This window comes from Mytilus galloprovincialis, chromosome 3, assembly GCF_965363235.1.
Source record: "Mytilus galloprovincialis chromosome 3, xbMytGall1.hap1.1, whole genome shotgun sequence".
Lineage (NCBI taxonomy): Eukaryota > Metazoa > Mollusca > Bivalvia > Mytilida > Mytilidae > Mytilus > Mytilus galloprovincialis.
This window is the reverse complement of record NC_134840.1, coordinates 43,960,306-43,974,517: the sequence shown is the minus strand read 5'-3', so window position 1 is coordinate 43,974,517 and position 14,212 is coordinate 43,960,306. Positions and strand designations below refer to the sequence as shown.

General features: G+C 30.8%; 2 protein-coding genes across 2 annotated transcripts; both read right to left on the bottom strand.

Moving 5' to 3' along the window:
- Positions 1 to 1,229: 1,229 nt before the first annotated feature.
- Positions 1,230 to 5,438, bottom strand: LOC143068040 (neo-calmodulin-like). The gene is made up of 5 exons (XM_076241780.1): positions 5,282 to 5,438; positions 3,549 to 3,585; positions 2,774 to 2,917; positions 2,125 to 2,367; positions 1,230 to 1,857 (listed from the first exon to the last, which is right to left on the bottom strand). The coding sequence occupies exons 1-5, from the start codon at positions 5,282 to 5,284 to the stop codon at positions 1,832 to 1,834; spliced, it is 453 nt and encodes a 150-aa protein (XP_076097895.1). The 5' UTR covers positions 5,285 to 5,438; the 3' UTR covers positions 1,230 to 1,831.
- A 3,757-nt stretch (positions 5,439 to 9,195) lies between these two features.
- Positions 9,196 to 14,042, bottom strand: LOC143068041 (calmodulin-alpha-like). Its single transcript, XM_076241781.1, has 5 exons — positions 13,958 to 14,042; positions 11,489 to 11,519; positions 10,566 to 10,709; positions 9,723 to 9,965; positions 9,196 to 9,441 (listed from the first exon to the last, which is right to left on the bottom strand). Exons 1-5 carry the CDS (start codon positions 13,958 to 13,960, stop codon positions 9,413 to 9,415), a joined length of 450 nt encoding a protein of 149 aa, XP_076097896.1. The 5' UTR covers positions 13,961 to 14,042; the 3' UTR covers positions 9,196 to 9,412.
- Between the last annotated feature and the right edge of the window lie 170 nt (positions 14,043 to 14,212).

Here is a 14,212-nt window from a genome sequence, read left to right as displayed (position 1 = left end):
ATTTCCTGGTCCATAGGGGATAATGATCGCCTTTTTAGAATTTTCACCCATTTCTAACACTGCGAAAAATTCTACATTCACAGTTAACTGATGTACATTCATTTTGCTATTCAGAAATGAATTTGAATGTGTATCATGACCGTTTACTTTTTTTGCTATTTTTAAAAACATTACGCCACTAGTGCTTTTAGGTCTCTTATCGTAAAGTGAATACAAAATTTTTTAAAAATCCCAAAAATTCATTTTCATCTGTATGTAAAATTATTTCAAATTTTCTACACCTGATTCATCCCTCAGTTTGGGAAAGTATGTTCAGTTGATACTGTATTTTTTGTCCAGTCACACTGTTCAGATACATTGACATAGGTAGGGTACACAAAAGAGCAAGTTAAATTCTGGAATGCAAATACTACCGTGCCACCTTAAGGGGCTTTGTATAAAAGTGAAATAAATTATCTGAAGTTGAAAAAAAAAAAAAAAAATCTGCTAAAAGTTGAAAATCTTAACGATTATTATTTTTTAGCACGGATTAAATCTTTAGAATTATTTCTAACTTTAAAAAAAACCAAATAATTGTTATATCTTATCCTTTTAATACCAAAGCAGTAGATCAAATACATAGTATCCAAAAACTGTTTTAAATGTTGATGAATATTGGGAGTATTATTCACGTGGATCTTAGAACTTTGAAGAGAAGTACACAGCATAAATAACAGTTTGATGAATCGCACCACTATTGTAACATCAGTGAATTATTTATTTTATCGCGATGTGTATTCAAATTAACAAATGAAAAAATCTTACAAGAGAAACTTAGCGTTGTGGTTAAATAAACTCATCATAGACACCAGGATTGATATTTTGTATATATATTTACAAAGTTCAAATGGAAAGATTCATAGATAAAAGAAGTTAGTACAAATAAAATAGAATGATATCTTAATAGTTTATTGTCAAACATTTCCCACGTGTTTTGTTTGCAAAATCAAAACATAACACTGCTTTACTGGTCATTTTTCGATGACAACGTTATAGACTGAGTATTCAGATCGTTGAACACGTTGCATGCCGTAATAAATTTTAACACTACCTATTCCTTATTGTCTTGATTTCTCTAAAGAAGTATAAAACAATATTGCACTCCTGAACAACCGACAGAAAAACAGGACAGAAATAGCTTCTGTCTTTGTTGCTGAAAAGGCATTTATAAAAAAATGAAATAAAAGTCATATGGTTTGTATTTTGTATTAAGACATATGGTATTGTATTGCATATGGTTATTTGTACATTATTGAGGCATTATATACTGTATGTTTGTCTAATCGGGACACATTTGTTCATTTATTGTTGGCAAAAAAAATATATACATTTGTTTTAATGTTACAATCTATCTCTGTAATTTCATTTAGCATTGTATCTCTGTAATTAGAAATCGTCTACTCCCTTCGATAGATTACAAAAAGGCAAAATGTGTCAGGCATTACCAAAACCCATTGCAAATGAATGGTATAACAAAGAGGTAAACTCTGTTTCAGCTGGTATGGAATGCTTTTTGATTAAACTGAATGCATACCGTGTATCTAAAAAAATGATGCTGAATGGTATGTGTAATGTTGAAATAATACGTACATTTAAATCCTTTAAAACACAAATTAACATTTTATCTACATAAAGATTCCTACTCATGTTATTTTTGAGAGAGTATTTACAACTACTGTCGACCATCATTACATTTTCATTCTACCAACTTGGCTCTTTGTAAGCATAATCCGTTTTTCTCTAGTAACACATTAGTTTCATAAGATGCTTCATTGAGGATAGAGTATCTCATTTACTTTGTCAACAATGCGCAAAACTCTGAAAAGACGAAACAAAAGATAAATTTATTAGTAGCGTTGACATTGATGATGCTTTTTATAAATATTAATATACATTGGTTTCAGATATATATTAATTGCAGTATTTTATTATTTTTCTGACTCTTGCATTCACTACTAATCCAATATTTATATAAAGTTCATTACCTTTAAATGCAAGGTTACTGAAACTGTTGCCGAACATATGCTTTTTTTAATTATCAAAAATTATTTGAAAAGTGATAATGTTTTCCCACTGATTGTATACCTGCATAATTGATTTTTCCTGAAGAATTTTTATCTGCTGCTACTATCATTTCTGTGACCTCATCATAAGACAGCCGTTCTCCAAGGTTCATCATGACCTCTCTGAACTCCTGGGATGTAATGTACCCGGTTCGATTTGTGTCAAAAATTCGAAAAGCTTGAATTAAATCTTCTTCTGAATCTATATCCCCCATCTTTTTAGCAATCATCGACAAAAATTCGTCGAAGTCTATTTCCCCATTTCCTGTAATGACAAATGTATTTAGAAGAACTTAAAAATTATAGACATATATAGTATTATATTTCGTTGTTTTGAATATATTTCACGTCGCTCACATGTTTTAAAAAAGTAAAGGAAAAAGGTTAAAAAGGAATTGAAGTTCATACCAAACATTGAGTTTATTCGATATGCACTTGGTTCATTACACTACATAAAGTGATGAATAGTGATTAAGGAACGTGTTTGCTTAAGTAAAAAATGTTTATAGAGCTTTTTTAAAGTTGAAAATTTAAATTCAATGAGTAAATAATTATGATAATAAATCAAAGGACTAAAGTGACAGGTCAGTTTCACAATATAAATATTAAAAAAAAAGAGAAAAAAAGGTAAATTGAAAGTTTATTCCTTAAATGTAAAATAATTTACAAACCATCCTCATCAACTTCATTGATCATCGCATGTAATTCTTCGTCGGTTGGCTTCTGACCTAACGACCTCATAACTACTCCAAGTTCATTGGTTGACACTGTGCCGTCGCCGTCTTTATCAAATAACTTAAAAGCTTGTCGAAATTCTGTAAGAGACATTGATTTTATTCAAGAATTCAAGTTTAAATAACAATGATCCACAATATGTACATGTATGTAAGAATAAGTCGATCATCTTCTCTTTATTTATACCTCATCATACAATATGTAATTTGTTTACTTTGAAATATTTTGCACGACTTTCAAACAGAAAGGGCTCTAGGATTACATCTCTATTTACTTTTTTTTACAACCAATACACGGAACATGCTTATTGTAACTTTAAAAATCGAATGCATATGACAACAGTTATGAGAGGTGTTTTCGTTAAAGTCATACACAAGAAGTGACATTGATATATCATCTTAAATTAAATAATATTTCGTCAAAATGACAAAACCATCCCTCCTCCAACAGAATAGGTAGAAAAAAGACATATATATAACGTTTGCGCTTTAGAAAAACATCAACCAACCCATTTTCAATAGATTGGGCGTTCATAAAAATGTATTTAGTTTGTCAATACATTCCCACGCTTGCATTATTTACTTTCTAGTATATTTGTCAACATTTGCATAGAATTAATCAAATGCAGTATAATTCGAAAGTCAACACGTTGTTTCCATTCATAAAAGTCTTCTAGCCATGCATTGCGGAATTGAAACAACATATGCTCACCTTCTACTTGCACAGGGGTAAGGCCGTATGTCGAGGACTGCAAAAGACAAAATGCAAGATAGGAATATGATAAACATGACTGTATTCTTAAGCAGAAACTACATCTATGCCTAAGACATAAGCAGAAATTTCAACAATTATTACACATTATTATTTAAATGATTAGATAACAATGGTTATATTAACGGCAAGTTGTAATAACAAAATTTTAAAGTCAAATTATCAATCAGGAACGTTCGAAAACAGCAAACTGTGATATGCATGAAACAATCTTTCAGATACACAACCAAAAGCATTTATTTTTTAAACTCAAGGAGGTTTCACAGTATGACATTAAAAGAACAGGGATATGGTTAAAACTTTCAAATATAAATTGAATAAAAATGAAAAATGTACTGTTCATGTCAATATTAATATAGATTCTATGTGCATCCATTAAAAGAAGCTGAAAACGCACGTGTTTAAATCCGACCCAATACTGAGTATAGAGCGTATAGGTTTAATGAGGATAGAAATTTCAAACACATACAGTGTATAAACAGAACAGCCTCATCAATACGTGTGCACCAATTACCAATACATAACACAAAACATATGCAATAATTTCAACAAAGAAAACATATTATACAAAACATATATACAATGATTGCAGCAAAGGTTGTCAAAGATGTGAATGGTAACTTCAAGGAAAAAAAATATAGAAAGTAAAATGAGAAGAAGTCACCAGACTGACAGAATATAACATCATGATAGGGATTCCAGACCCGGTGTAAGCATTGATATAGAAAACATGAATTATTTTACACCAGTTGGTTGGACCAAACCTGTCACTTGTGTGAGAATCATCCTGGATACTTTGTCTTTTTCTGTTTGAACGTTCATAGAAAATACAATTCAGACAAAATAAATAGATGAAAAATGTAATCTGTGAATAAAATCAACATTGAATAAATAAGTTGCGTCCGAAACGCTTTTTTGACAGAAATCGAGCAGACCAGACCTATAGAAAACTCGTCAATATACTATTGCACGTTATTCAGTGGATCACTTGACTATCAGCAGTCATCGGAGGTCATCTCGATGGCTACTTACATGGCTTTGAATATTGAATATTGTATCAATAACTTAGGTTTAAAGATATGTTTTATTATATATACTAGTATTCATAATCCATCTGTACCAGTACGTTACTAAATAAATAGGATGTGTGTTAGAATCTATACATGGCAGATTAATGCTTTCATTCGAACAGTATACACTATACATAGTTATTAATACAATAATGCTCATGACATTTAATAAGACTACGTATTTATTAGTAATGCAAATCAATGTCACATAGCAAACAAAATGAAGTGCCAAAACGTTAAATGCATTGAATATTTTATTGAATAGAATTAAATTAGAATGGTAATCCTCAACAAAAATTCGCAATTATATATAAACCTAATTTTACTTTGTATAACATTGTAAATAAACTTTTTACATTTAACAATAATGGAAAATATGTGATCAATTGAGTTTTATTGAATTTCAAAAAGGCTTTTTATAACAATACAATCAAGATCAATATACCGCTTGAAACTATACACACTTAATAAATATATTTATGGAGTTAAGTGTATGTATAAATTGAAAACACAACTATTTATCAAAGTCAAAAACATGCATTATAGGGAGAATTGTTCTTAAATGTGAAAAACATTTTTTCAGTAAATTAGAAATGCGCTTACCATTTTCAGGATGTTACGTTTACTTTCGTTCTAAACCCGGATGTTCTAACGGAGCGCCATCTGCAGTCGAAAAAATATATAATTCAAAGCAGTACTTGAACGCGGTGTGTGTAGCTATATGTAAGCGGTGTTGACATTTTGTTGTTTTGGGATATCATTAAAAGATTAAAACAGGAACAATACTTTATAGATCCGATTTCATGTACTGATAATAACATTCGGATATTTTTTTTGTTCAGCTGTGATACTTAGCATTTAAAGCTAAGTATGGATTTTATTATTCTAGATCACGCTAGCCAACTGAAGTATTACGTTTGTTTTAATATTAATGTTTTAAAACATCAAGGTTATATGTCTTTAAATGGCATATGACGTGAATTTCAATGTATAATTAATTCCACTGTCCGATATCTTTGTGCTCTTGTTAAATTGATAATTGAGTTTTCTCAATATAAGGAGGGCTAGTTTGTAGTCTAAAAATAAACATCGTTAAACACTATACAGCACATGTTTGAATGCTCTAATATTACGTTGCTTGGATATACAAGTAGAGTTCAATAAAAACACACAATTACGCAAGCTAAATGCAAAAGTATGTATCATATACAATGTTTGACGGACGCCATCACGAGTTGGCTGACTGTTGTGGAATATCTGTGTCACATAGAACACGAATATGTTCCAATAACAAAAGTTTGGTCCTCTTTTCCTTGCAAGTGAAATCAATAAATGAGACTTTTCACAAAATTTACATCACGATCATCAACGTCACTGCAACAGTTATCTTTAAAATTTCATTTATTGGTTTTAAGTGTCCTTTGATATTTTCAGCCCCATTTTTCTGTAGAATTATATTACAAAACTAAATGCCAATCACCAACTATAAAGCAGTTGGTAAATTGATACATTGCAAGGTATTAAATAAATGGAAGTGTTTTAAACATAGGCCATCAAAGATTTGCCATAATCGCAAATTTTTCATAATGATAAAACAAAAACAAAAACAAAAAAAAAACATAATAAACTTGAGACAATAACTGATGAGTTTCCTTACTTATGAAGAAAAACTACTTTTAGTCAACCTTTCCATTACTTTTGCCCTTGAGGTGGTCCGTTCTCCTTCACAGTTTTACGTTTCTATCTTATTCTCTGAAACACCCGCATAAATAATTGCTTCTTAACTAAAATTACTCTATAATAACTGTCATATTATATGCTTCTGATTGGACAAAAATCATAGTCACAAGTTTGATTTGCCATTTGAAAAAAAAACGTACATAGTCTATACTACAAAAAACCATGACAGAATTGAACTAAACTTGACCAGCTGTATTTAAGTACTAATGTTTCCCTACAAACTGATCTTATTCGGTAATAACGGATGAAAATTGTGGCTTTTGGGTGCATTCTTAGGTTATGATTAAATAATTTGATGGTAAGCAATACAGGCTCCATAAGTCCTCTAGTCTATCACAATCAATGCACTAGAAAAAATACATGTACACGTAAATATACTAGACAATTATTATACAGCATACAAAAAGCCTACGATTTTGTTACTTGTTTTTCTGCTTTATATCGATCTGAGCTAAGCACTTTTCAACTGATAGTTTGTTCATATGCTGTGCTGTTACCTCTGTCCAAGGGTATGGGAGGATTGGGCGCGAACAAACATGTTTAACCCAGCCGCATTAAATAAATATGAGTTTGTCCCAAGTCAGGAGCCTGTAATTCGGTGGTGTTGTTTGTTGCTTTATGTCGTATTTGGTTTCTTTTGATCAGGCCATTGGTTTTCTTGTTTGAATCATTTCGGAACCTTATCTGACTATGCGGTATGGGATTTGTTAATTGTTGAACACCGTACAATGTATGTTGACCTATAGTTTTAACGTCTGTGTCAGTTGGTCTTTTGGGGAGGTTGTCATATCATTCTGATCAATATGTCTATCGGCTAATAATGTATTATAATGTATATATATATAAAAGTCAAAACAACGTCATCTTAAGAAAATATATATTTATATATTAGATCGCTACAAAGCCTTCCACAATGAGAAAACCCAAACCATATGTCATCTATTATAGAAGGTTTTGTATGTTCTTTTTATTATGTTCGTGTTTGACAACTGAGACAGATTAAACAGGGATATCTTCGGTAATTTATTAGTGTATACCCTCACATGTGCATATGTTTTTCTGAAGTAAAAAATCTGGTAAACGGTCTTCTGTAATATTTTAGTTTATTATCTTCCACTTTAAGTGGAAAGAGTTGCACCTGTAACTGCTGTCTTCTGATACCCTTAAATTACTTGAATGAGTTATATGTTTTACAAAAACTCAGCGATAGATTTTGTAAAGCAAAGTTATGATCTTTCAAAGAGACAATTCTCAAAAGCGCAATTATTTTGTTAACTATACAGCTCACAGCTAAAGTTAATATACTTTTTGTTGTATTTTCGCCCTCGTACCTGTACCAGCGTCAAATGAAAGGAGCAACATGATTCAACTATCATACACAATCTCGAAATATATCGATTTCTATGCTAATTTAGGGACGACATCAAAAGTTCAATAAAGGATAAAAAACTTAATTCACATAGTTTTTTCACTGACCCCACCCCCTCTTAACTTAATTTGGGAAAAATTGATTGACCCATATAGATATATGTAAAAATAAATGTCGTATAACCACATCTTGCAGCAGTTCAACCCCCACCCCCAAACTATTTGAATTAAGTTTTTTATCCTTCATTGAACTTTTGATGTCGTCCCTTATCATTTCGATACTATTTATGACAATTCTCTTTTGGATGATTCAGTAATGTATTAGATTTTTAATATTGAAAATTTAGGTTTATATTTTAGACAAGACAGAGACAAAACACTTGTAACTGATATCAAGATGGGATCTAACGACTTGAACTACAATATAAACTAATGAGGAGATGTAGTATGCTTGTCGATGAGACACCATGTTCTATCCATCAAAGACTACAACGAACTAAAAAAAACAACAGATGTGAACAATTACCTTCAATAATAAGCAAAGCATATAACGTATAATTTGGCTATGATACGCCAAAACTCGATACGATTCCGTTTAAACAGACCAAAAAACATGATAAACACGACAGCGATCAACAACTAAATAGTATGGCAGACTGCAACTAACGACAACAATTGGATTAAAGGCTCGATTATGTATTCTTACACATTTTTTGAAGTGTAATTCTGGAATTAAACAGAAATACAACAAAATGTCTATATGCCAAATTACGATTTAAAGCATAATCATTAGAGTGGAGAGTTGTCTCAATGTCTATCATAACACATCTTCGTTAGTTTTAGATATACTTAGTCTCAACAATATTTATTTGACGGCATCTACCATAAAACACCGTCCCCAAAGTGTAACAATTTCCATATAAATGTACTACAGTAGTACGGTCAATTTATTTAGCATGCACCTACCAAAGTTAACATAATTAACCTTTCAAAATTTAATTTAAACAAGCCATGTTTATACATTTGTTTGTCCTAACTGAGAAACAGTTTGTTATATCTTTATGACTATTTTCACTCCGGGAATTTTTAGGATGATGGCATTTTTTTTTTAATACACTACATTTCATGTAGGCACGTGCACTTGTTTTCAATTGACCTCGTCAAAGTCAGTCAAAGAACTAAACATGCCTTTTAAAGCTGACTATGATGTAAGGGCTTTGCTCATTGTTGAAGGCAAGTAAATTTACCTGTAGTTGTTAATTTCTGTGTCATTTGGTTATTGTAAAGAGTTGTCTCATGGCAATCATACCACGTCTTCTTTTTTATATTGAATCACGTAATCCTACACGTGCTTCATACCATGAATTAGTAACCAGGTTATAATTCAGAATAATGTCGGATTCACGATCTTAACAAAAACATTTAATATAACAGAACAAAATCATAATTACACAATATTTAACAATAAATAAATACAATGTACAAATATGGATGGCAAATATTTAGTCGTTGTTCATGGTGAAAGTTGATATCTTTTATTCAAAGTAGAAAATCGTCTAAAAATAGAATCTGTACGAAAGCTTTCAGTATGTCTACCGGAAGACTGTAGTGTATTTGGCATTTCTTTTACTTAGATGTCATCATTCTGACGAATTCTGAAAAAAGAACAAATTGCTATAAATATGGTTCATTCGAAACATCATGCATTTACATTCACCTCTAAACACAAATTATTCAACAAAAATGCGGTAATTCATTTACAAGTGAACCTTATGAAAAATCTTTAGTATATTTAAAGACCTTTTTGATAATTGCAATTTAAGTATATAAATATACTTCTACAGTAGTAAACATATATATGTTAATTTCAATATTTTGTAATTTATTACAACAAAGCGTAAACATTGAAATCAAATGTATATCAATAAAAACCTACCTTCGTAGTTGACTTGACCATCTCCGTCCAGATCGGCCTCCCGAATCATTTCATCAACTTCTTCATCGGTGAGTTTTTCCCCAAGGTTTGTCATGACATGTCTGAGTTCGGCTGCACTGATAAAACCATTGCCATCCTTGTCAAACACTTTGAAGGCTTCTCTAAGTTCTTCCTCGGAGTCGGAATCTTTCATCTTCTTTGCCATCATGGTGAGGAACTCTGGGAAATCTATTGTTCCATTTCCTTCATGAGTAGAAAAATAAGAATTAGGTTTGTAAACACCCTTTCAAAACTTTATGCGTACTATCGAAAACCGAAGCCAGTTTTATTTTTATTTTGAACATACAATATAGAAATAAGAAAATGGGGTATGTTTGCCAATGAAACAACTCCTCACCAGATCTCAAATGACGTAGAAGTTAACAACTATTAGCAATGGGCAAAAATTATACCCAGAATTGAAAAACAAATATGGTATGCTGGACAAACAACAACCACTGAATTAAAGGCTTCTGACTCGTGACAGGACCAAACAAAATGTTGCGGGGTGAAATATGGTTGTTGGTGCTTAACCCTAGCTCCTCTAAGATGAGACATAGTTATCAAAGGTACCAGGATTATAATTTAGTTCGCCAGACGCGCGTTTCGTATCTGTGTTTCAGTACAACATAAGAACAAATGATACAAATTGGTTGAAAAGGGATAAACCAGTCAAACTCGTCAGATCGATACAAAGCACTAAAATTAATACACACACACACCACAAATCATCTCCCGGTCGAAAAAATATGAATATACGACAAGATTTATCGTGTTAATTTTTTATACAATTATATATCTTACCATCGGCATCGACTTCGTTGATCATGTCCGACAACTCAGCCTCCGTTGGATTTTGTCCGAGAGATCTCATAACAGTTCCAAGTTCTTTTGTGGTAATGGTACCGTCACCATCTTTGTCGAAGAGACTGAAAGCCTCTTTGAACTCTATCAAATAAAATTAAAAACATTAGATTTGTAGTTTAAAAAAAAATATCATGGGATGTATTCTTTAACTGTGTCTAAAGATCTTCTGCAGAGGTATATTTCTCTTTTGAACAAATCAAGTTGAAATTACCTCAGTAGACTAAAAGCACTTTCAACGAGAATTATCAATTCAATCGTTTAAGTCATTATATATAGCTGTTATAAAATTTACTTATAAAGACGTTCTTATTTTATTGTCTCCCTCTTAATTTTTTTTAACAGTTATTTCAATTTTTTTTTACAACATGCTGATGAACTTAATCTAAACTGTAAGTATAGTTGTCATTGTACACTTCAAACACAACTAAAATTAAATATTGATCGTGAACTTTGTTCATCAATAAAACTATAAATGTCTCGACTGCACAATAAAAATATAAGTTCTCTACCTACAAAAGTGTTTCACAGCTCTGAAATGTGGCTATATATTTTTTTGATAAAAACGCAGTTTTTTAAACATTTTCAAAAACTAAATTGAGGTCCGATTTGGTGACATTTTTCTACTGAACTCATAAATGAGTATTAGTTTTTGTATTTTCATTACCTGTCATTACTAAAAAAATATTGTTTCTATAAAGAGTAATTTTTATTCAACCATATTGTTTTTGTTTTTTAATGATTTTTTATCAGTTATGTTTGACAAAAAATGTTTTTTAACATAAAATAAACGCTTCGTGAACTTCAGCCTTTCATATATTTTTTTGTTTGTAATTTAATCATTTTCATGTTTTTGTACATACCAGCAATTTGTTCTTCTGTAAGTTGATCTGCCTAAAGTAAAAGAATATGATATATAAGATAGCGCATACATTATAATGTATTAGTCAGTTCATCATTCCCAAAAAGTACACAACATAGGGGTATAGTTCTATTATTTCTTTCTTACTAATTTATATGTTTACTGATAAGTGCCGGCCTACTGATTGCCCTTGGAGAAAGCCTTTCTCCTGCAGATGTCAGTATAATTGTAATCTCCTAGTTATAGCAGTACAATTATTAATGGGGCAAAATTGAAAAAAAGAGGAAAAACATAATTAGGAAGGGACATGTGGCAAGTTTAGGGGATAGTCTAATATTTATAAAAAAAATAAAAGTTGGAGAAGGCAAGGCTCCATAATCACTTAAGCACTTGTTATTAACAATATGGAGCATTCTTAAATACGGTGTTGTATGTTGTGACATGAATGCTGTGTTTTTTGTTCTTTTAAAACCAATATTATTGAAAAGCTCAATTAACCCAGTCACACGTTGTAAGTTGCCGTATCAAGCCAGTGGTCTCATCACTCATTGTCGGGTTGTCTGTTCATGTTTCTGTTGTTGAATTGAGCTTAAATATCTATTGGGTTGATTTTTCGTAAGTTGTGTTGCTGTTTCTGACATTGATTTCTAATTGTCCATATGAAAAACAAAATCTAATAAAATGACTAATGGTTCCTTTTAAATATAACCCTTGATCAACCCTCATATTCTGTTTTTGATCATTGTAAATGTGTCGAACGAAATAAATGAGTTTTTAACTGATAAAGACTTTGTATACATTTTATATTACATTTACATGTTTTTGACTAATATTTATTTGTTTAATGTCGCCTTGATTTTGATAAGGTTACATAATTGTACGGATATTTTATGATTTCTCATGACAACTTTTATTATCAAAAATTCTTACCCACTAAGAAAGAATTATGACTCACTAATAAATATTTATTTTATAACAGTTTTCTGATGTGGTAGCCATGGCATTATAGGCCTCTGTCGTCTAGTCTAATTTCAGAAACAATATTTATCAACACTTAAAGAAAACTTTTATACTGTTCATATAAAGCTTCTGTTTTCGTTATTATAGGTTTTTATTATCATGTTAATTACGATTAAAACAAATATTTATTCAAGTTTTTAAGTTTTAAAGTTAATGTAATAATAATGGTTAGTAGAGTGGTGCAAGGGTTTAAACATGTAGTATCATATTTCATGTACTTCCAAGGTTTAAAGAATACTAGAATGGACGAAATCTCTGATTCTAAAATTGTATTCAAATAAATATATAAAATGCTCACGAGTACGTCTAAGAATAAAAAAAAAACTGTTAATTACACTTTCTAATAAATTGCCTTCGCATAACTTTTTAGTGTTGATTTTATAACGGTCAGAGAAATAATTTTGAAAGATGCATCCCCATTTAGGGGTATATCCCCAAAGAGAGGTGTTGACTTGACTTTTGAAATTCCTTATAACTAGTATGTAAAATAAACTTTTCAAACCAAGTCTCAGATGAGTTAACATGGTATTTATATATAAGCACATAAATACTCATTCAAACAATATAGTAGTGGATTAAAACACTTATGACAACATAAGAAGTACATTAGTTTCTCTTGCGCTTAAAATCCCCCATGGAGATTTTGAAAAGTTGGCAGGTATGAAGATGTGTTGGCTATAATTTATTTCGACATTTTGATTAAAAGAAATAGATACGTATAATCTTGTGGTTAACGTATCAATGAAACGCTTGTCAATCCAATAAATCAACGAGTGTTTTCTGTATTGGTTTGATCATAGATTAATGAGAGAAATTGGCTATTTTAATAGTTTGGATGATTGGGAAATTTAGTTTAAACATATTTATTTATATTGGATTGGGAACCAGTTATTGCAACTTATAATATTAATCCCTTTCCATTTTGCGGGTGCGATTGCTGCCTTGTAGCGGCATTAGCCTCCTCTTTTTCGATAACAAGGGTTTCTTTTACGTACAAGAGATGTGGCTCTCTCTTAACACGGGTCAGCCATTTATCGCTCCTTTCCGACAGACTATCATCGTTTCTCAAGACCATACTCGCAAATGGTGTCAAGGGAGAGCCGAAAATTGGAAATGTGCTTTAACACACCAAGGAAGTGTATTTTTAAATATACAATTCCTTCAACACATAAACACGAAAAGTAATTAGCTACATAACTCCTATTTACACGTTTTTGATGATCTACAAAACTCTCAGAACAAAAACTTATACGCTTTTAAATTAGTTAAGTTTTATGTTAAGACACATGTTTTGCACTGTTTGTTCTTTAAAATTGAAAAAAATGAAATATCTTTTAGATGTATTTAGTTTTGATATATTATTGTAAAGTAAATGCCTATACATTGATTGAAACGAAAATTATTTAAAAAAAAATGTCTTCTTAAAAACTATTTGAAAGTTTACACCTACCATTTTGGTGACGTTCTGACTGATTGGTGGCTAACAGCGAAGTGGACATAAATCTCTGGTTTTCACCTGTAGATTAAATAAATCCAGTATTACCATCAAACGGATTCCAAATTAATAGAGGTACCTTAAAGGGTAACATTTTCATGACAGCGTTAGGAAAAGAGGATTACAAAATTTAAAATACTAAACTACAACACATTATATAATTTAAATATAAAAATGGTAATTGTATTGTAACATAATACAATACTTTAT

Bases quoted from the DNA above. Each gene is read 5' to 3' on its own strand.
- LOC143068040 (XM_076241780.1), bottom strand. The intron at 2,368-2,773 runs GTTTGTAAATTA...TTGTCATTACAG, and splicing joins CAATGAAGTTGATGAGGATG to GAAATGGGGAAATAGACTTC. The intron at 1,858-2,124 runs GTATACAATCAG...TCGTCTTTTCAG, and splicing joins AGGAAAAATCAATTATGCAG to AGTTTTGCGCATTGTTGACA.
- LOC143068041 (XM_076241781.1), bottom strand. The intron at 9,966-10,565 runs GTAAGATATATA...CTACTCATGAAG, and splicing joins CAACGAAGTCGATGCCGATG to GAAATGGAACAATAGATTTC. The intron at 9,442-9,722 runs GTAGGTTTTTAT...TTCTTTTTTCAG, and splicing joins TGGTCAAGTCAACTACGAAG to AATTCGTCAGAATGATGACA.